Source organism: Anabas testudineus, chromosome 22, assembly GCF_900324465.2.
Source record: "Anabas testudineus chromosome 22, fAnaTes1.2, whole genome shotgun sequence".
Classification (NCBI taxonomy): Eukaryota; Metazoa; Chordata; class Actinopteri; order Anabantiformes; family Anabantidae; genus Anabas; species Anabas testudineus.
The window spans coordinates 18,362,397-18,382,983 of record NC_046630.1 but is presented as its reverse complement, the minus strand read 5'-3'; the positions used below and the strand labels follow the sequence as shown (position 1 = coordinate 18,382,983).

At 39.2% G+C, this 20,587-nt stretch overlaps 3 protein-coding genes across 3 annotated transcripts; all 3 read left to right on the top strand.

Annotated features, from left to right (window-relative positions):
* Window positions 1–780: 780 nt before the first annotated feature.
* LOC113148507 (E3 ubiquitin/ISG15 ligase TRIM25-like) lies at window positions 781–2,172 on the top strand. The gene has a single exon (XM_026340215.1). It carries the CDS (start codon window positions 914–916, stop codon window positions 2,069–2,071), a length of 1,158 nt encoding a protein of 385 aa, XP_026196000.1. The 5' UTR covers window positions 781–913; the 3' UTR covers window positions 2,072–2,172.
* Window positions 2,173–4,807: 2,635 nt separating this feature from the next.
* On the top strand, window positions 4,808–6,755 carry LOC113148506 (E3 ubiquitin/ISG15 ligase TRIM25-like). Its single transcript, XM_026340214.1, has one exon. The coding sequence runs from the start codon at window positions 4,808–4,810 to the stop codon at window positions 6,479–6,481; it is 1,674 nt and encodes a 557-aa protein (XP_026195999.1). The 3' UTR covers window positions 6,482–6,755.
* Window positions 6,756–8,566: 1,811 nt separating this feature from the next.
* On the top strand, window positions 8,567–11,155 carry LOC113147699 (E3 ubiquitin/ISG15 ligase TRIM25-like). Its single transcript, XM_026338862.1, has one exon. It carries the CDS (start codon window positions 8,705–8,707, stop codon window positions 10,376–10,378), a length of 1,674 nt encoding a protein of 557 aa, XP_026194647.1. The 5' UTR covers window positions 8,567–8,704; the 3' UTR covers window positions 10,379–11,155.
* The last annotated feature ends 9,432 nt before the right edge of the window (window positions 11,156–20,587 follow it).

Here is a 20,587-nt window from a genome sequence, read left to right as displayed (position 1 = left end):
ATCCTCTGTGAATACTACTACTACCACTTTTTTTTTTATAAACCTTTATTAGTCCCACAGTGAGAAAATTGCATATGGGAGCTGAATTAAAAGCCACTGGGTGAAGAGGATCAGAAACAAATCCACATCCTCTGTACAGACAAATTAAAACCAGGTCTGAATGAATGAATGAAGGTTGAAGTTTGTTTATCAACTTTAGTTTTAGGCTGCTGGGTATTAATCATACTAGCTCATACTAGCTGCTGAATAGAAACAACACTTTGCATATTATACCAGTGAAAATGTTGATGAACAAGAGCCTTCACTTTTACAGCACAGGGAAAACAAGGCCAAGGGGGCCACCTGCTGGGAAAACACAAGTTCTGTAAAACATTTTCCCCTCACTTATGGCTCAGTAAACAGTGTGAGGACAGGATATATAGTCCTGCCTTTCAGATGTGTTTAGATTTAAAACTTGAGTTCTGTACCACAGGTGAGAATATTGAGAACTAGAGTGAAGTGGTCGAACTGGAACCAGAAAGAGGGTGAGACAACAATTTTAAGATCTATATTGTCAGAATGTATTTTCTGATCTTAGCTTGTGTATTCAATGATCCAGATTTCCCAAACTTTTCAAACACGTTCTGTAGAACACTCTGATTTGTTGGACTGGTTTCTCTTCCTGTATAAAAACCTTCTCACCACTCCCTTTTCTTTTCAGTAGATCCAATCCTCTTAAGGCCACGTGTTGTAGTGCTTCCTGCACCATTCACAGATCTGTAAGTTTATGGATGGCTGTACACAGGGTGCAGCCAACATGTTGTGAGTGCGCTCTAGTTCCATACAGGAAGTATGAGGTAGCAGAACTCAGCTATGTTTGTCTCTCGTATGAGAAAGTGAAACTATTTTCCATTCCCTGTCTCTGAGAGGTGAAATGGCGCAACAAGGGATTCAGCTGGACCAGGAAAAACTGTGCTGTTCAATCTGTCTGGATCTACTAAAGGATCCAGTGACTATTCCCTGTGGGCACAACTACTGCATGAACTGCATTGAAAGCTGCTGGGACGAAGAGGCTCCAAAACAAACCCACAGCTGTCCACAGTGCAGACAGACCTTCACACCGAGGCCTGCCCTGGTGAAAAACACCTTGTTAGCAGATTTAGTGGAGGATCTGAAGAAGACGGGACTCCAGGCTGCTCCAGCTGATCACTGCTATGCTGGACCTGAAGATGTGGCCTGTGATGTTTGTACTGGGAGGAAGCTGAAAGCCATCAGGTCCTGTCTTCAGTGTTTGGTGTCTTACTGTGACCAACACGTCCAGCCTCACTATAAATCTCCAGCTTTTGAAAATCACAAGCTGGTTCATCCCACCAAGAGGCTAAAGGAGAGTATCTGTTCTTATCATGAAGAGGTGATGAAGATTTTCTGCTGCACTGATCAGCAGTGTATCTGTTATCTCTGCTCTATGGATGAGCACAAAGGTCACAACACGGTTTCAGCTGCAGCAGAAAGAACTGAAAAGCAGAGAGAGCTGGAGGTAAGACAGCAAAAATTTCAGCAGAAAATCAAGGTAAGAGAAGAAGACGTGACGCTGCTGCAGCAGGAAGTGAAGGTTATCAATCAGTCTGCTGATAAAGTCGTAAGCAGCAGTGAGAAGATCTTCACTGGTCTGATCCATCTTATTGAGAGAAGACGCTCTAACGTGATGCAGCACATCAGATCCCAGCAGACAAGTCTGCTGAACAGAGTCCAGGAACTGCAACAGCAGTTGGAGGAGGAGCTGACGGAGCTGAGGAGGGAAGATGCTGAGCTGGGGCAGCTCTCACACGCAGAAGACCACATCCACTTCCTAAACAATTACCCTTTGCTGTCATCTCCCAGCGAATCCATGAACCCAACCAACATCAATCTCCACCCCCTGAGCTACTTCGAGGATGTGATGACAGCTGTGTCAGCAGTCAGAGATAAACTACAGGACACTCTCAGTGAGGGATGGACCAAAATCTCAATGATGGAGACCAAGAAGATGTGTTATTGCCACAAGCAGAACCCAAGACCAGATCTGAATTCTTACAATACAGATGTCAAATGACACTAGATCCAAACACAGCACACATACAACTGATCTTATCTAATGGGAACAGAAGAGCAACAGTGGTGAGAAAACCAGTGTTATATCCTGAACACCCAGACAGATTCTTCCTAATGCAGCAGGTCCTGGGTACAAAGAGCCTGACTGGACGTCATTATTGGGAGGTGGAGGGGAAGATGACAAGGCATACAGTAGCAGTTACTTACAAAGATATAAGCAGAACAGAAAATGAAAGTGAATTTGGAAGCAATGACAAATCTTGGGCATTAACTTTTTCTGGAGTTTTTTACAAATTCATTCATAACAAAATCACAACTTCCATCTCAGGCCCTTGGCATTCTAAAATAGGAGTGTACCTGGATCACAGCGCAGGTACTCTGTCCTTCTACAATGTCTCTGAAACCATGACTCTCCTCCACAGAGTCCAGACCACGTTCACTCAGCCTCTCTATGCTGGACTTAGTGTTTACGGTTATGATGAATCTGTTGGACTGTGTGAGCTCAAGTAGACGGGTTTTACAAATGAGGCAAAGAGTGAGAATATGGTTTTGGTTTGTAAATAGATTTTGTCTCCATCTTTCTAAGTATCACGTGAATTAAATAAATTTAAAATGTGATCCAGCATTTACCAGAATTTCATCTGGACTTGAAACTGAACCGCAGCATGTGGTCGTCTAGCTAAAACTAAAAGTGTTGGGGAATGAGTTATTATATATCTGGATATTAAGGTGTATAGAAAAAAGTCCATTCCGACATTTGCCAGAATTGACATTGATGCATAAACAAATCCAATAGCTTTATTTTTTGAAATATATAACATATAATTTTTAATTCATTTAGTAAAATATACAAAAGTCGTTAAGCATTTTTCTGTTGCTGTTATCTTATCATTCATATTAATTGTTATATTGATTAATGCTGAAATCTTTTTTAGGAATTAATGAAATGTACATTTGTGTCAAATGAACCAAAATGGTTATCCTGTATTATGTATTATATGATTTCTTCTTTTTTGATTCTGGTAAAGGAAACAAGTAACAAGGGGAAGATATAAAATACATTAAAACTCTTTTAAATTGAGATCATCTAGTTAACATTTCTATTCATTTCTTGTCCACTTGCCACTGGTGCCTGCTCAAGTCTGATTGTTAGGTTGTCTATATAATTCTTTATACAGTTATATTTTATAAGGTCTTAAACCTTAAATACTGTAAAGTGCCTTGAGATGACATCTGTTGTGATTTGGCGTTATAGAAATTGAATTGAATTAGTTTCCATCCAATCAGGACACCTTACTCCTACATGTTAGTTTGCTAAACATAGGATTAAGGCAAAGGATGTGAACTTTTTAAGCCAACTGCTTCTGCACCCATGAATGCAGTGACTGTCCACAACATATCAGAAATGTATATGTTCCACTTTGAAATGAAGACATTTGTGCTCTCTAATATTTTGTGTGCACAGGTTATCAGAGGAGTAAGCAGTAATGGCATTTTACATATAATGATGTGAAAGTTATTCAGCAGGCACAATACCAAAAGGAAAGGCAGCATCGTGCTACTGTAGAAGTAAAATAAAATAAAAGTTACTCCTGTGTTCCTATTGAACAACCCTTAAATATATACAAATGTCTGTTATTGTTTAACATTGTATTTTGTTTGGCATGTACCATTCTTAGTTTTGCTGTAATGAATGCTCTTTAAACATAGTACACAGGTTTTAGGCAGATTGATGGGGGCAATAAGCGTTTAGTGGACTCTGAGAGGTTAAAGAGCACAGCAAACATGGTTCAATCTCTCCAGATCTACTTGAAGGATCAAGTGACAATCCTCTGTGAATACTACTACTACTACTTTTTTTTTATAAACCTTTATTAGTCCCACAGTGAGAAAATTTCATATGGGAGCTGAATTAAAAGCCAGTTGGTAAAGAGGATCAGAAACAAATCCACATCCTCTGTACAGACAAATTAAAACCAGGTCTGAATGAATGAATGAAGGTTGAAGTTTGTTTATCTACTTTAGTTTTAGGCTGCTGGGTATTAATCATACTAGCTCATACTAGCTGCTGAATAGAAACAACACTTTGCATATTATACCAGTGAAAATGTTGATGAACAAGAGCCTTCACTTTTACAGCACAGGGAAAACAAGGCCAAGGGGGTCACCTGCTGGGAAAACACAAGTTCTGTAAAACATTTTCCCCTCACTTATGGCTCAGTAAACAGTGTGAGGACAGGATATAGTCCTGCCTTTCAGATGTGTTTAGATTTAAAACTTGAGTTCTGTACCACAGGTGAGAATATTGAGAACTAGAGTGAGGTGGTCGAACTGGAACCAGAAAGAGGGTGAGAGAACAATTTTAAGATCTATAGTGTCCGAATGTATTTTCTGATCTTAGCTTGTGTATTCAATGATCCAGATTTCCCAAACTTTTCAAACACGTTCTGCAAAACACTCTGATTTGCTGGACTGGTTTCTCTTCCTGTATAAAAACCTTCTCACCACTCCCTTTTCTTTTCAGTAGATCCAATCCTCTTAAGGCCACGTGTTGTAGTGCTTCCTGCACCATTCACAGATCTGTAAGTTTATGGATGGCTGTACACAGGGTGCAGCCAACATGTTGTGAGTGCGCTCTAGTTCCATACAGGAAGTATGAGGTAGCAGAACTCAGATATTTTTCTCTCTTGTATGAGAAAGTAAAACTATTTTCCATTCCCTGTCTCTGAGAGGTTAAATGGCTCAACAAGGGATTCAGCTGGACCGAGAAAAACTGAGCTGCTCAATCTGTCTGGATCTACTAAAGGATCCAGTGACTATTCCCTGTGGGCACAGCTACTGCATGAACTGCATTGAAAGCTGCTGGGACGAAGAGGCTCCAAAACAAACCCACAGCTGTCCACAGTGCAGACAGACCTTCACACCGAGGCCTGCCCTGGTGAAAAACACCTTGTTAGCAGATTTAGTGGAGGATCTGAAGAAGACGGGACTCCAGGCTGCTCCAGCTGATCACTGCTATGCTGGACCTGAAGATGTGGCCTGTGATGTTTGTACTGGGAGGAAACTGAAAGCCATCAGGTCCTGTCTTCAGTGTCTGGTGTCTTACTGTGACCAACACGTCCAGCCTCACTATAAATCTCCAGCTTTTGAAAATCACAAGCTGGTTCATCCCACCAAGAGGCTAAAGGAGAATATCTGTTCCTATCATGATGAGGTGATGAAGATTTTCTGCCGCACTGATCAGCAGTGTATCTGTTATCTCTGCTCTATGGATGAGCACAAAGGTCACAACACGGTTTCAGCTGCAGCAGAAAGAACTGAAAAGAAGAGAGAGCTGGAGGTAAGACAGCAAAAGATTCAGCAGAAAATCAAGGTAAGAGAAGAAGACGTGACGCTTCTGCAGCAGGAAGTGAAGGTTATCAATCAGTCTGCTGATAAAGTAGTAAGCAGCAGTGAGAAGATCTTCACTGGTCTGATCCATCTTATTGAGAGAAGACGCTCTGACGTGATGCAGCAGATCAGATCCCAGCAGACAAGTCTGCTGAACAGAGTCCAGGAACTGCAACAGCAGTTGGAGGAGGAGCTGACGGAGCTGAGGAGGGAAGATGCTGAGCTGGGGCAGCTCTCACACACTGAAGACCACATCCACTTTCTACACTATTACCCTTTGCTGTCATCTCCCAGTGAATCCATGAACCCAACCAACATCAATATCCGCCCCCTGAGCTACTTCGAGGATGTGATGACATCTGTGTCAGCAGTCAGAGATAAACTACAGGACACTCTCAGTGAGGGATGGACCAAAATCTCAATGATGGAGACCAAAGAAGATGTGTTATTGCCACAAGCAGAACCCAAGACTAGATCTGAATTCTTACAATACAGATGTCAAATGACACTAGATCCAAACACAGCACACATACAACTGATCTTATCTAATGGGAACAGAAGAGCAACAGTGGTGAGAAAACCAGTGTTATATCCTCAACACCCAGACAGATTCTTCCTAATGCAGCAGGTCCTGGGTACAAAGAGCCTGACTGGACGTCATTATTGGGAGGTGGAGAGGAAGAGGACAGATTATACAGCAGCAGTAGCAGTTACTTACAAACATATAAGCAGAACAGAAAAGGAAAGTGAATTTGGACGCAATGACAAATCTTGGGCATTAACTTTTTCTGGAGGTTGTTACAAATTCATTCATAACAAAATCACAACTTCCATCTCAGGCCCTTGGCATTCTAAAATAGGAGTGTACCTGGATCACAGCGCAGGTACTCTGTCCTTCTACAATGTCTCTGAAACCATGACTCTCCTCCACAGAGTCCAGACCACGTTCACTCAGCCTCTCTATGCTGGACTTAGTGTTTACGGTTATGATGAATCTGTTGAACTGTGTGAGCTCAAGTAGACGGGTTTTACAAATGAGGCAAAGAGTGAGAATATGGTTTTGGTTTGTAAATAGATTTTGTCTCCATCTTTCTAAGTATCACGTGAAATAAAGAAATTTAAAATCTGATCCAGCATTTACCAGAATTTCATCTAGACTTGAAACTAAACTGCAGCAGGTGGTCGTCTAGCTAAAATTAAAGTGTTGGGGAATGAGTTATTATATATCTGGATATTAAGGTGTATAGAAAAAAGTCCATTCCGACATTTGCCAGAATTGACATTGATGCATAAACAAATCCAATAGTTTTTTTTTTTTTAAATATATAACATATAATTTTTAATTATTTTAATAAAATATACAAAAGTGTTCAGCATTATTCTGCTGCTGTTATCTTATCATTCATATTACCGTATTTTCCGCATTATAAGGCGCACGTTCAATGAATGGCATATTTTAAAACTTTTTAAACCAAAATGGTTATCCTGTGTTATGTATTATATGATTTCTTCTTTTTTGATTCTGGTAAAGGAAACAAGTAACAAGGGGAAGATATAAAATACATTAAAACTCTTTTAAATTGAGATCATCTAGTTAACATTTCTATTCATTTCTTGTCCACTTGCCACTGGTGCCTGCTCAAGTCTGATTGTTAGGTTGTCTATATAATTCTTTATACAGTTATATTTTATAAGGTCTTAAACCTTAAATACTGTAAAGTGCCTTGAGATGACATCTGTTGTGATTTGGCGTTATAGAAATTGAATTGAATTAGTTTCCATCCAATCAGGACACCTTACTCCTACATGTTAGTTTGCTAAACATAGGATTAAGGCAAAGGATGTGAACTTTTTAAGCCAACTGCTTCTGCACCCATGAATGCAGTGACTGTCCACAACATATCAGAAATGTATATGTTCCACTTTGAAATGAAGACATTTGTGCTCTCTAATATTTTGTGTGCACAGGTTATCAGAGGAGTAAACAGTAATGGCATTTTACATATAATGATGTGAAAGTTATTCAGCAGGCACAATGCCAAAAGGAAAGGCAGCATCGTGCTACTGTAGAAGTAAAATAAAATAAAAGTTACTCCTGTGTTCCTATTGAACAACCCTTAAATATATACAAATGTCCGTTATTGTTTAACATTGTATTTTGTTTGGCATGTACCATTCTTAGTTTTGCTGTAATGAATGCTCTTTAAACATCGTACACAGGTTTTAGGCAGATTGATGGGGGCAATGAGTGTTTAGTGGACTCTGAGAGGTTAAAGAGCACAGCAAACATGGTTCAATCTCTCCAGATCTACTTGAAGGATCAAGTGACAATCCTCTGTGAATACTACTACTACCACTTTTTTTTTTTATAAACCTTTATTAGTCCCACAGTGAGAAAATTGCATATCGGAGCTGAATTAAAAGCCACTGGGTGAAGAGGATCAGAAACAAATCCACATCCTCTGTACAGACAAATTAAAACCAGATCTGAATGAATGAATGAAGGATGAAGTTTGTTTATCTACTTTAGTTTTAGGCTGCTGGGTATTAATCATACTAGCTCATACTAGCTGCTGAATAGAAACAACACTTTGCATATTATATCAGTGAAAATGTTGATGAACAAGAGCCTTCACTTTTACAGCACAGGGAAAACAAGGCCAAGGGGGTCACCTGCTGGGAAAACACAAGTTCTGTAAAACATTTTCCCCTCACTTATGGCTCAGTAAACAGTGTGAGGACAGGATATATAGTCCTGCCTTTCAGATGTGTTTAGATTTAAAACTTGAGTTCTGTACCACAGGTGAGAATATTGAGAACTAGAGTGAGGTGGTCGAACTGGAACCAGAAAGAGGGTGAGAGAACAATTTTAAGATCTATATTGTCAGAATGTATTTTCTAATCTTAGCTTGTGTATTCAATGATCCAGATTTCCCAAACTTTTCAAACACGTTCTGCAAAACACTCTGATTTGCTGGACTGGTTTCTCTTCCTGTATAAAAACCTTCTCACCACTCCCTTTTCTTTTCAGTAGATCCAATCCTCTTAAGGCCACGTGTTGTAGTGCTTCCTGCACCATTCACAGATCTGTAAGTTTATGGATGGCTGTACACAGGGTGCAGCCAACATGTTGTGAGTGCGCTCTAGTTCCATACAGGAAGTATGAGGTAGCAGAACTCAGATATTTTTCTCTCTCGTATGAGAAAGTGAAACTATTTTCCATTCCCTGTCTCTGAGAGGTGAAATGGCGCAACGAGGGGTTCAGCTGGACCAGGAAAAACTGTGCTGTTCAATCTGTCTGGATCTACTAAAGGATCCAGTGACTATTCCCTGTGGGCACAGCTACTGCATGAACTGCATTGAAAGCTGCTGGGACGAAGAGGCTCCAAAACAAACCCACAGCTGTCCACAGTGCAGACAGACCTTCACACCGAGGCCTGCCCTGGTGAAAAACACCTTGTTAGCAGATTTAGTGGAGGATCTGAAGAAGACGGGACTCCAGGCTGCTCCAGCTGATCACTGCTATGCTGGACCTGAAGATGTGGCCTGTGATGTTTGTACTGGGAGGAAGCTGAAAACCATCAGGTCCTGTCTTCAGTGTCTGGTGTCTTACTGTGACCAACACGTCCAGCCTCACTATAAATCTCCAGCTTTTGAAAATCACAAGCTGGTTCATCCCACCAAGAGGCTAAAGGAGAATATCTGTTCCTATCATGATGAGGTGATGAAGATTTTCTGCCGCACTGATCAGCAGTGTATCTGTTATCTCTGCTCTATGGATGAGCACAAAGGTCACAACACGGTTTCAGCTGCAGCAGAAAGAACTGAAAAGCAGAGAGAGCTGGAGGTAAGACAGCAAAAGATTCAGCAGAAAATCAAGGTAAGAGAAGAAGATGTGACGCTGTTGCAGCAGGAAGTGAAGGTTATCAATCAGTCTGCTGATAAAGTAGTAAGCAGCAGTGAGAAGATCTTCACTGGTCTGATCCGTCTTATTGAGAGAAGACGCTCTGACGTGATGCAGCAGATCAGATCCCAGCAGACAAGTCTGGTGAACAGAGTCCAGGAACTGCAACAGCAGTTGGAGGAGGAGCTGACGGAGCTGAGGAGGGAAGATGCTGAGCTGGGGCAGCTCTCACACACAGAAGACCACATCTACTTTCTACACTATTACCCTGTGCTGTCATCTCCCAGTGAATCCATGAACCCAACCAACATCAATATCCACCCCCTGAGCTACTTCGAGGATGTGATGACAGCTGTGTCAGCAGTCAGAGATAAACTACAGGACACTCTCAGTGAGGGATGGACCAAAATCTCAATGATGGAGACCAAAGAAGATGTGTTATTGCCACAAGCAGAACCCAAGACTAGATCTGAATTCTTACAATACAGATGTCAAATGACACTAGATCCAAACACAGCACACATACAACTGATCTTATCTAATGGGAACAGAAGAGCAACAGTGGTGAGAAAACCAGTGTTATATCCTGAACACCCAGACAGATTCACCCTAAAGCAGCAGGTCCTGGGTACAAAGAGCCTGACTCGACGTCATTATTGGGAGGTGGAGAGGAAGAGGACAAATTATAAAGCGGCAGTAGCAGTTACTTACAAAGATATAAGCAGAACAGAAAAGGAAAGTGAATTTGGAAACAATGACAAATCTTGGGCATTAACTTTTTCTCATGGTTGTTGCAAATTCGTTCATAACAACATCACAACTTCCATCTCAGGGTCTGGTCCTTATAGAATAGGAGTGTACCTGGATCACAGGGCAGGTACTCTGTCCTTCTACAGCGTCTCTGAAACCATGACTCTCCTCCACAGAGTCCAGACCACGTTCACTCAGCCTCTCTATGCTGGACTTAGTGTTTACGTTTATGATAAATCTGTTGAACTGTGTGAGCTCAAGTAGACGGGTTTTACAAATGAGGCAAAGAGTGAGAATATGGTTTTGGTTTGTAAAAAGATTTTGTCTCCATCTTTCTAAGTATTACGTCGCTCACAGCTGCCTTTTTATCACAGCTCATAGTCGGTCTTTATTCTATCGCTCTTACTTCCTAAAAGTGTAACAGGTGTTTTAAAGATGAGTGATTTTTTTTTATCACACTGGAACAGCACTGGTTTAACAGAGTGATTGTGGATTAAATGAATTGAAAATCTTGTGTTGTGTTAGATTATTGAGGATATATATACATGTTATCCATGGTTTTATTTTTTTTTATGCAAAATTCTTTTAGATTTTTCTTGTGCATCAATACCATAAGAGAAATACTAGGAAGTACTGTTTGTTTCCTCTGGATGTCACTGCAGGACTGTGTGTGCCTCTTTCAGCTCCGCTCTGATTAGTTTCTGACAGTAAAATAAAATCAGTGTGTGGGTTCAGCTGCAGAAACAGGATGGCAGCTCACACGGCACCGAAACATCTGAACAATCACTCGTAGTTTCTCATTTCTCCTTGTGACGGTGCAGATTAAAAACTGTTTAACTTGGGATGGGACATTTTTTCCTCCAGGGGTTTGCCGACAGGCAGCTCTTAGTTTTATTCATAGCTTTACATTTCTGCCTGTAATCAATCCGTCTCTTATCATGTGCTTATTTAGCTTCCTCCTTTGAGCACTGGCATTAGAATTCCTAATTTGTTCTTATTTACATATGTACAAAATAAAATGAGATAGTGTGATTTCTTCCAGCACAGTCTGCAATCAGCGTTGTTTCTATTCAAGGAGTTCTTACTATAATAAAATATCAAGCAGATAAATTAAATAAGACACGATGTGTGCACCACTCATGACACATAATGGCTTACATTTTTTACTGTATCCATCAACACCTCACTAAATGTCTGACGTAATCACAATACCAGCAGGTTCAATGTGCTTTTCCCTTTGGATGCAGATTTTCAAATAAAGACCAGGTTAGCGTTCACCTAGAAAAAAAAAAACATGCACATGTAAATTAATACACAGACAAATAACATAATTGTACGTATCGTGACAAATTAAAGAATAAAATTTACATAAAACAGGTGGAGGTGACAATAATGTGCTCTGCTTAAACTCATGTTTTTTTGAGACTGTACTGTCGTCATGGTGACCTTTAGCAGCTGTAGTAATTATGACGAAGGAGAAAGTTTGATGTAGGCCTGTTTCTACGGCATGGAGGAATCAGGGTCTACCCTCAAAAGCCTGGTCTAAACTCCTCCTTAAGGTTCAGGAACTACTGGGATGGGGTCTGTATTACTGAACACAGATCACAGATCAAATATTGTGTCATATTTTACAAACCTGCTCTAAAGAGGAGATTTTGCTTGTTTGCTATGAAAACCAGGATGGAGCAGTTGAGAGATTAACAACAAGTGCATGAAACGATTTAAAAAGTCACCGGCTGTTACATTAAAAAATAAATCATAATTAATATTTATTAAACTAGTTATAAGTAATTTTTTACGTTGCTTATAGACATATCCAGTAAACTGAAAGCACATTATCATGCAGAGCAGGTCATTTACAGGAAGTGTTTTAGAGCATTTACACTGAAAACAGCTGCCTGCTAATCGAAACAGTAAAGCTAAAGGGAGCTGCAGACTTGGCTGTTAATTGTAAGTTCCTCACAAACGAAATGTCATTATAAATATAAGAAGGATCACCTCTTTTAGAGACTAACTCTGTGGATGAGAGCAGATTTTTAGTGACAGTGGGCTTGACTTCCATCTAAACTCAGATCTTTGCACATCAGCCTTTTCCAGACGAGCTCTATACTCTGTTTAAAATAAATAATATCAATAGGAACAGTAGGAATAACCCAACAAAAGGAAAATCTAGTAAGACAATAACAGAGAAGCCACAAATGCATAAATTGAAAGAAAGAACTGTTCTCCTTTAACGCTCCGTTGGACCATCTGGAGTGATGGAGTGATGCTACTTCAAGAGATGCCTGCTGCCACAGGGGCGCTATTTCCCCATCTCTCAATAGAAATCTGCCAACTGTCATACAGAACTAGTTCTTTGAAGGAATATGCTCTGAAACTTATCTTAATATGGAGAGAAGCTGTCAAAACCTTTTGCGAATGGAGCAGGGATATTTGCTTCTAAATGTTTTTGAGCGAAAAATCCTAACCAATCAGAGAAGAGCAAGTCTTATACTAAAGCTAGCATCATTCTCAAAAGTTGCATATTGTAGGATCAAATTATAGCCTATTCAGGTTAAAGACAAACAAACAAACAAACCCTTACCAACTTCATATTGCTTTATTTGAACCATTAAGAACTTCTGTCCATTAAAGCAAACCTGTTTGAATGACAGTTTCCACCAGGACTTGAAATATGTTATTCAATTCATCCAAACAACCAATAAAATTACTGCTGTAATACTGCTAACAGCATGTTAAATCACCTTTTTTTGGCCGCTATCTCTCAGTCGCTCTGTCAAATCTGCATCAGTTCCACACTGAAGGCCTCCAGGCAGACTTAGATAATGCTCTCCATATTTACAGTGGCAGGAGGATTGGGAGGTTTTTGACTAGATCTCATTTGTGTGAACCTATTAGTGCTGAGCGCTCTGAGCCCCCTCTGATACGCCTCTGAGATTAGGCAATGGTATTACTGTAAGAGGATCGACTCGCCTCGAGGTGAGGGCCGAATATACAGAGAGACACAGAAAGAGAGGAGTAAAAAAGAGACAGGAACACACACAAAGACGGGAACATGCTCGCACAGATAGGACCACACACTTCCCTGAAAAATCAGGACCTGGCAATGAGTGTGTAAAGAGGTAGAGATAGAGGTAGGAACACACTTCAAAGTGAAGAATAGAAACCAGGGACGAAAACGACTGTCAGAGAGAGTGAAGTAGTGATAGTATAATTGGAATGATCTGTTTTACTCACTAGGACATGGATAAATGTGATTTCAATCCTTTTTATGTTTAGGTCCTGGAGAAACAAAAAACTACCCACACCCACAAACTAAATGCTGTACTCAAATAAAGCTCTTTGTTCATTACAATTTTTATTGCAGAATTATGCTGTTTTGAGCATATGTCCATATGTAATTTGTGCTGACATTACAATATTACATCCAAAAGTAGCATAGTGTTATGCCGCCCTGGTGGCAATAGTAAAGACAACATAAGCAGGGGAGATAGTTTATTACCGAAACATTTCTCTTTTTTACTAACTCTAACCTAACTTTGTAATTTGTGTGCCTAAACCTAATCAGCTGTTTGGACAAAAGAACAGTGGACCATCCAAGTATTTCAAGAGTAGTCAGGTGAAATAACCTGTTTGGCAACACCAAACAGGTGCTATTGAAACCTTCTCCCTAATCTGCCAACCTCGATTGAGGAAGTACTTTTGCCACAGAGATACTATTTAAAGCTCAGATATTGTGCCATTTTGGGGCTTAAAAAACAGGTTGCTGACGTCACCAAAATATTCCTGTATATTGCCACTGTGTAGATCATAGTGTGCGGCAAGTCGGAAAGCGTGTGCAAACAAGGTCTCTCAAAAATGACCAGGCTTGAGGTGGAGCCTCTGCCTCCCCTTTGCTGACGCGCCTGTGATGTTTGTAAAAAAAAAAAAAAGAATGAAATTCAGCAAAAAAGATAATGTTAGACACATTAACCGTAACCTTACTGCACAGCTAATTTGGCTACAGGACAAAACACTCGGTGTTGGTAAAACGGCTTCAAACTTTGACTGCCGTCCATCTTTGAGCCACTCACACACATACTGCCTCTGTCAAAAACAAATAAATCCACAGTTTGTTCAGATCCTGAGAGGATGGAGGAACAAAAGAGACTTCTGAGTTTGTCCATATATCCAAAAAGTCAGCAGTGTCCATGCTTTGTCGTTTGCAGAGTAAGTATTAAACATACAGAGTGGACACCTGTGGTGAATTTGAATTATTCCTGTTTGATTCGTAGTGCGTTTTGGAGCAGTCTTATTGTTGTTTAATGTAGATGACTACCTGAAGCGCTGCGCAGAGCGTGGTGGACCAAATTTAAGTTATGTTAATGCTAGCCTAAGCTACATTTTGTAGCTTTAAAGGTGTTCAAAAAATAGACTCAGAGAAATAAATGAAGACATAAAACAATAAATGTGGAAATGATTTAAATGGTTAAATAAATAATGACAATTGCATATTCACAATTGCAATTTTTCAGTGTATTTATATATATTCTTGTGTTTCCTTGTATGCAAATATATTGTTTACACAGAGTAACTGAACTAATCTTTCAGTATAATGCTGCCTGGTTAATAAAAACAAAACTACGAGCTAATATCAGACACTAGTTACATTCATCTGCAGGTCTCCTTCTATACTGCTTTTGTTGAGTTGTTGCTAAGTGTCGTTGTGCATTACCTTCATAAATGCAAACTCTAATCACATTATTATTGTAATATTGTTGTATTAATATTGTAAAATATTGTAATATTAGTATGATATCTTCTTGAGCGGTTAGAGTTAGAAGCTAAGCCGACACAACACAGGACTGAGAGCTCATTCTACTTTCCATTCCACTGTTAATTGTTTTTATTATTGAAACCATGATAACGAAAGTGCTCTTTAAATTAAACTGTTAAAAAAAATGTTTCAAACTATTAGAGCTCATGTTCCTTCTCTAAAACCTGTCCCAGATCTCAGTCTTTAACCTGGTGTATACCGTGTCAATATAATGAATAAACTGATGCAAATTAGACCCAAGTTGTTTGAAAGTACATTTCAGATTCTTTCCTCCATCCACCCCACCTCACTCTCCGCCGCCTGAAGGAGAGAGCATCGTGTCATAATTTATGACTTAAAAAGCATGAATTTTTCAGCACACAGTGGCAGAGATGGCACTTCATGTTTACGACAATCATTTCCTTAGTGAATGATTCATGTGGATGTGGCGCTTATAAATCTTTCAGGAAACAAACAGAAACACTGATGCTCAGAGCTTTAAACTCTTTTGCTAGAGTGTTTGCGAACCAAAGAAACAGTGACGTGACCTGCCTCAAGTGTAGCTTGAAAGACCATTTAGATCAATTGAGATCGACCAGTGACTGTGGATTTTTGGACAGTGTGGGTAAATCTTGGTGATATCAATAGTTATAAAAATTTAAGTAGCAAATCAAACAAACATACCATAAAACAACAACAACACAACTTAAATTCTGCTAAGTAAAATCTTATTCCAGTTCACTTGGCAGTTTTCATCCAGTGTATACACTTGAGTGCTGGACTAATAAACTTAACAAGAAGGAAGTTCAGTTGCCATGATGCAACTTCCAGATCATAAGCTTGTGGTTGTAAATATGGAACCATCATGGTTGGACTATGATGAGGTACAAAACTAGCTAGGGTTTAGTAAAAGATTCTGGTCCTGTTGTTCAGGACATGTGTCGGCTTCATGGCCAAATGATCACTCTGGTCACATTTCTGTAATAGTCTCAACTGCAGTCTTACTAGCTTGTACCTAATAAAATTCAGTTCAACACAACTCTAAACTACAAGCAGTCCTATTAATGGATAGCATGCATGTACGAGATCATGTAGTACTGACATATGTTGTTACATTTAGTGGGTCTACCAATCATCACAGTCTAGAAATTAATGCTTTAAAAGCTGTGATCGAATTTCACATATTTTGAGGAAGCTCAGCTCACTAAAAACATGGTTTGGAGAATGACTTAAATAGTAATATAGAAAAGAGATCTCCTGGAACATATCATGTTGTGGTAAGAAGTGGATGTTTTCTTTTTTCAGGATGAATTCAGGTTGCTCGAGTTGTTACTGCGAGTATATATATATATAATGTAGTCTAGGACCAGACTATTATTATTTACTACAGAAACATTAGACAGGCCATTGTCACCATGATGTTCGCTGTCGCTCTGCTCAGTGGAACTATGTCCTCCTTTTAAAAAAATCACATTTATCCTTTGCGTGGAAGCTGCAGTTGCCTGGTGGAAATCTTTCATCTTGCCTGTGTACTGCCCTTCAGAGGGCCCTGCCGGCTGTTTGGATTTTAGCCAAGGTTACTATAGAAACACACAGAGGGAGAAGTGCAGGAAAACAGGACAGGGTGGCTCATGCTAATGGAGAACACGCTCGCTGATTCCCTCAGAAAAAAACAATGTATTTAAAATGCGAACAAAACAGAAATGTAAGTTTAATTTTTGTTAGTGCTAATACTCTTTGAAAAAAAAAAAAAAATTACACTGGAGCTTAAGCAATGGGCTGTTTTCAAATGTATTCTCTACACCAGATACACAATGTCATCCTCTGTGTGTACAATTAAATCTAATTTGAAATAAATAATACATTATTCTTTGGGTAACTATGAAAAAAAAAGATCTAAAAATGAATTTACAGTATATTCAGTTAGCACAGTTGATCAAATTAATGTGATGTGTGATCGAGTGACTTCATCCAATGACAGATCGACACTAGGGATTTTATGTGTGTGTGTGAGGTCTCAGAGGAGCGTTATTCTCTTTGAGGTGAGTTTGATATTCATGGCAGACACATGCACATATCACAGCTGAAAAACTTAAACCGCGTTGACGGAGACATTGTGGAACCAACCAACGAATGAACAGATGAATAAATTAAACTGTTGATCAAACACATTCAGAAGGTATCAAAGGTATGTTTGATTGATGTCAACAACACCAAATGCACTCGTCATGCATATAAAAAATAACTACACACATAAAGAAGAGTGTTAGTGAATGAATGGATGAACAAATGAGACAGAGTGAATAAATGAGTAAGTCAATGTCTTCTAAGAGAGTGAATAAATAAAGAGTTTTACCTAAACCTAACCAAACCAAACCAAACCCTACTGTCAGATCCAACAAGATCAACAGGCCAACATGGCCTCAGTGGTGATATCTCTGCTGCATCATGTACCTGGCTTGGAACGAGACACATTTTTCCTGAGATTACCATGTATCTTGTCTGCAGTGGTAAAATTAAATGGTTAAAAAAATGGTTTCAACTTTTTTGTCTCAAGAAAATAATGTAACTCATTATAACCTCTTAAATATTGCTAGACTGTGGTCAAAATTGTCAATTTTCATGCACATGTAGCTCTTTTTGTTGTTATTATTTTGTTTGGTCTGTGGTGTTAACATCTGTTAAGTTGAGTCCTGCCATCACCTGTAGTGTTTTTACTTTTAGCCTTAACCACATTTCATAACTTTGGGTCACAGCTCACTTAACACCTTCAAAATTGCGTTGCCGTACATACGATATGTTTGTATTATTTTTCTTTTGGTTATTCCAAATATATTAACACAACCTGTAAACATAAATTCTACAGGCATCCTTTAATTTCTCCTTTGCCTCCTCTTCAGCCAAATAACAACAGCCATCTGTGCTCCAGCAGAGTGCCCCTGACTTTCAAACATATTAAATACATACAAACAATATACAGACACAATCACAGTAATTGTTTTTCAGTCTTCATAAATCACATTGCATTCACTCAATTTATGCATTTGCGGTGTTTCCTGTATTTTGCACAGTCAGGCAAAAACAAAAAACTAAAACTAGAAAATGCATATTTATGTAGGTGAAATACTGCAAATTTCCACTTTACTCATTTGAAATACACGCCTTTAGTAGATCAGTTTGTATCATTTCTTTGTAGTGGATATGAGGTTTGCAGATGTATTTGGCCTCTTTGGCCTTCCATACAGCTTGATGAGGACTAGGATGATACTAGGCATCAAATAGAAACCTGATGTTACAGCAAAAACACCACGGTCTGTTGTTTCTTTTACTACATCTGTTGAATAAATGCAGTGCAGTAAAAGCATAAAACAGCACAAACCGTAAATACTTAAAGTTTCACAGTAGCATTGACCATCAACATTTTCAAACTGCCAACCTTCCAGATGTGAAGCGGCAGTGCAAACCACTCTGATTCCCAACAAACACACCATGAAAGCTGTGAGAAAAACTGACTGAGCTATTGCAGAACTTTATTTTTAAGGATTCATGTCTGTAGGAAGTGAAGGACTTAGGACTGAACATGTTAGATGAGTCAGAAAATATTAAGAGCTGGACTAACACATGGTTGATTTCTGTCCTTCAATGAGAACATCAGACTTATTTTTTTTATAATTCCAACATAATCTTGCCGTATTTTTTTTTTCTTTATTCTGCATCAAGTATTTCAACACTTTGTTAAATGCTTTAACCTAATTCTTCATAACATTTAAAGTCCCCTCGGCACACTCCATCCCCCTGAGTCTTCTCATTTGACTCTGAAACACTTCCTCTCATATACAAATACAACTACTTTATTATTATTAAATATTTAGAACATTACATCCTATTTATCTGGACACAATTAACGTTCATTTTTAGGATACGTGGCCCCATTGGGAATTAACCTCTCACCCGGGATGTGTTGGTCCCTTGCTCTGCCGATTAGGGACAGCGGATCAGTAAACTGCTTCACCCAGGGGATCAAAAAGAGACTTAGAAAAAAGAGGAGGCATGAATTTGAACCGATAAATCAAACTGATAACAAATCATTATGTAAATTTTAACCTTGGAGGGGAGTTTACTTAGTACTGATATTGAGGTGTGTGTACACAAGGAAACAGTTCTGTATCCACACACACACACACACACACACACACACACACACACACACACGACAAGACATTGCCAGCTGAGACCCAAACAATAAAAACAGGACATAATAACACTGTTCTCTGTCTCCCTACCTTCAGGACAGCAGCTCCCCCTCTCTCTCTGTCCTCTTTCTTTCTTTTCTCTTGTGTAACACAGTAAGGTTTGTTTTCTCTGTCTTTCAGCCAACACTATTTGTCACTGTTCAGTTTTTTTTTGACCAAGAGAAAACTGATTTTTTTTAACTGTACTAGACTTTCTTGTTAAACTGCACTAATAAGCATTTCCCCAATTGACAATGAATTAATTACAGTTAAAAACTGTGGGTGATTTATTGAAACCCATGGGAAGACACTAAGACACTAAGTTAATAAAGCTTATACTGTCGGTTCTAAAACTGATTTATCTATCTTTAGTGATGCTCTGTCTCCCTCTCTCTGTACTTCTCTGCAGGCTTCCCCGGCCTCGGAGCTGTATGTCTCCAGAGTGCAGTTCCTGGTCCTACCAACCTGCCCAGTGTTTTTTGCCATTTCTTGTTCCTCTGCTGTTCTTTCCTCTCTCCTCTTTTCATTCACCCCAACCAGTTGAGGCAGATGGCCGCCCACCTTGAGCCTGGTTCTGCTGGAGGTTTCTACCATTAAAGGGAGTTTTCCTCACTCCTAGTCGCCTACTGCTGCGGCTTTTCCACAAAAATGTATCACAAAAAATTCTGCTTCTTCTTGTGTTGTCAGTATATCCAGCATCTTTTTTCTTTAAGTCATATCAACAAAGTTCCATTTGTTGTATCAAAAAAAAAGAAAAAGCCTGTTGGTGAAATCTGGTTATATTGACATGTTTGGATTTGTTCATATTGATGTTCACATATTGTTCTTTTCTGTGTGATTTTCTGCTTCATTACATGCATTTGAAGAGCAACAGGAGAGAGAGAGAGAGAGAGAGAGAGAGAGAGGATATTACTGTAAACCTAATAAAGGACAAATAATATCTAAGATTTATGGTTCTCAGCGATAATAATATTTATGATAACACCTAGCAGAAGATATCTGGCTGACAGACTAATACAAACATATATACAGTTAGCAGCATGTGTTTTGTCTTAATTTCCTCTCGTCCTTTCACTGCCTGTGAATGTTCAAATATCACCATGTGTGTTAGTCACATGTTTGAAGCATTTTTGCTTCTTTAGAAATGGAGAAATTGATCATCTTTCACTAAAAGTTGAGTGTCCAAACATTTCCTGCACTTGAATGACTCCAACCCACTGCAGTGTCTCACCCTTGTCTAATCTCATGACGTTGACAGAGACACACATAACCTGGGTCTATCTTTTCACTCTTTTTAGTTGTTTTTTTTTTTATGGTCGTGTGGTGCAGCAGTCCTGCTTTGTGATAAAACCAATATCAGGTCATTCCTTTCATCTGCAGATCCAGAAGCAGTCATCCATGCTTTTATCTCAACACACTTTATTCTGCTATCAGCAGATGGAACAT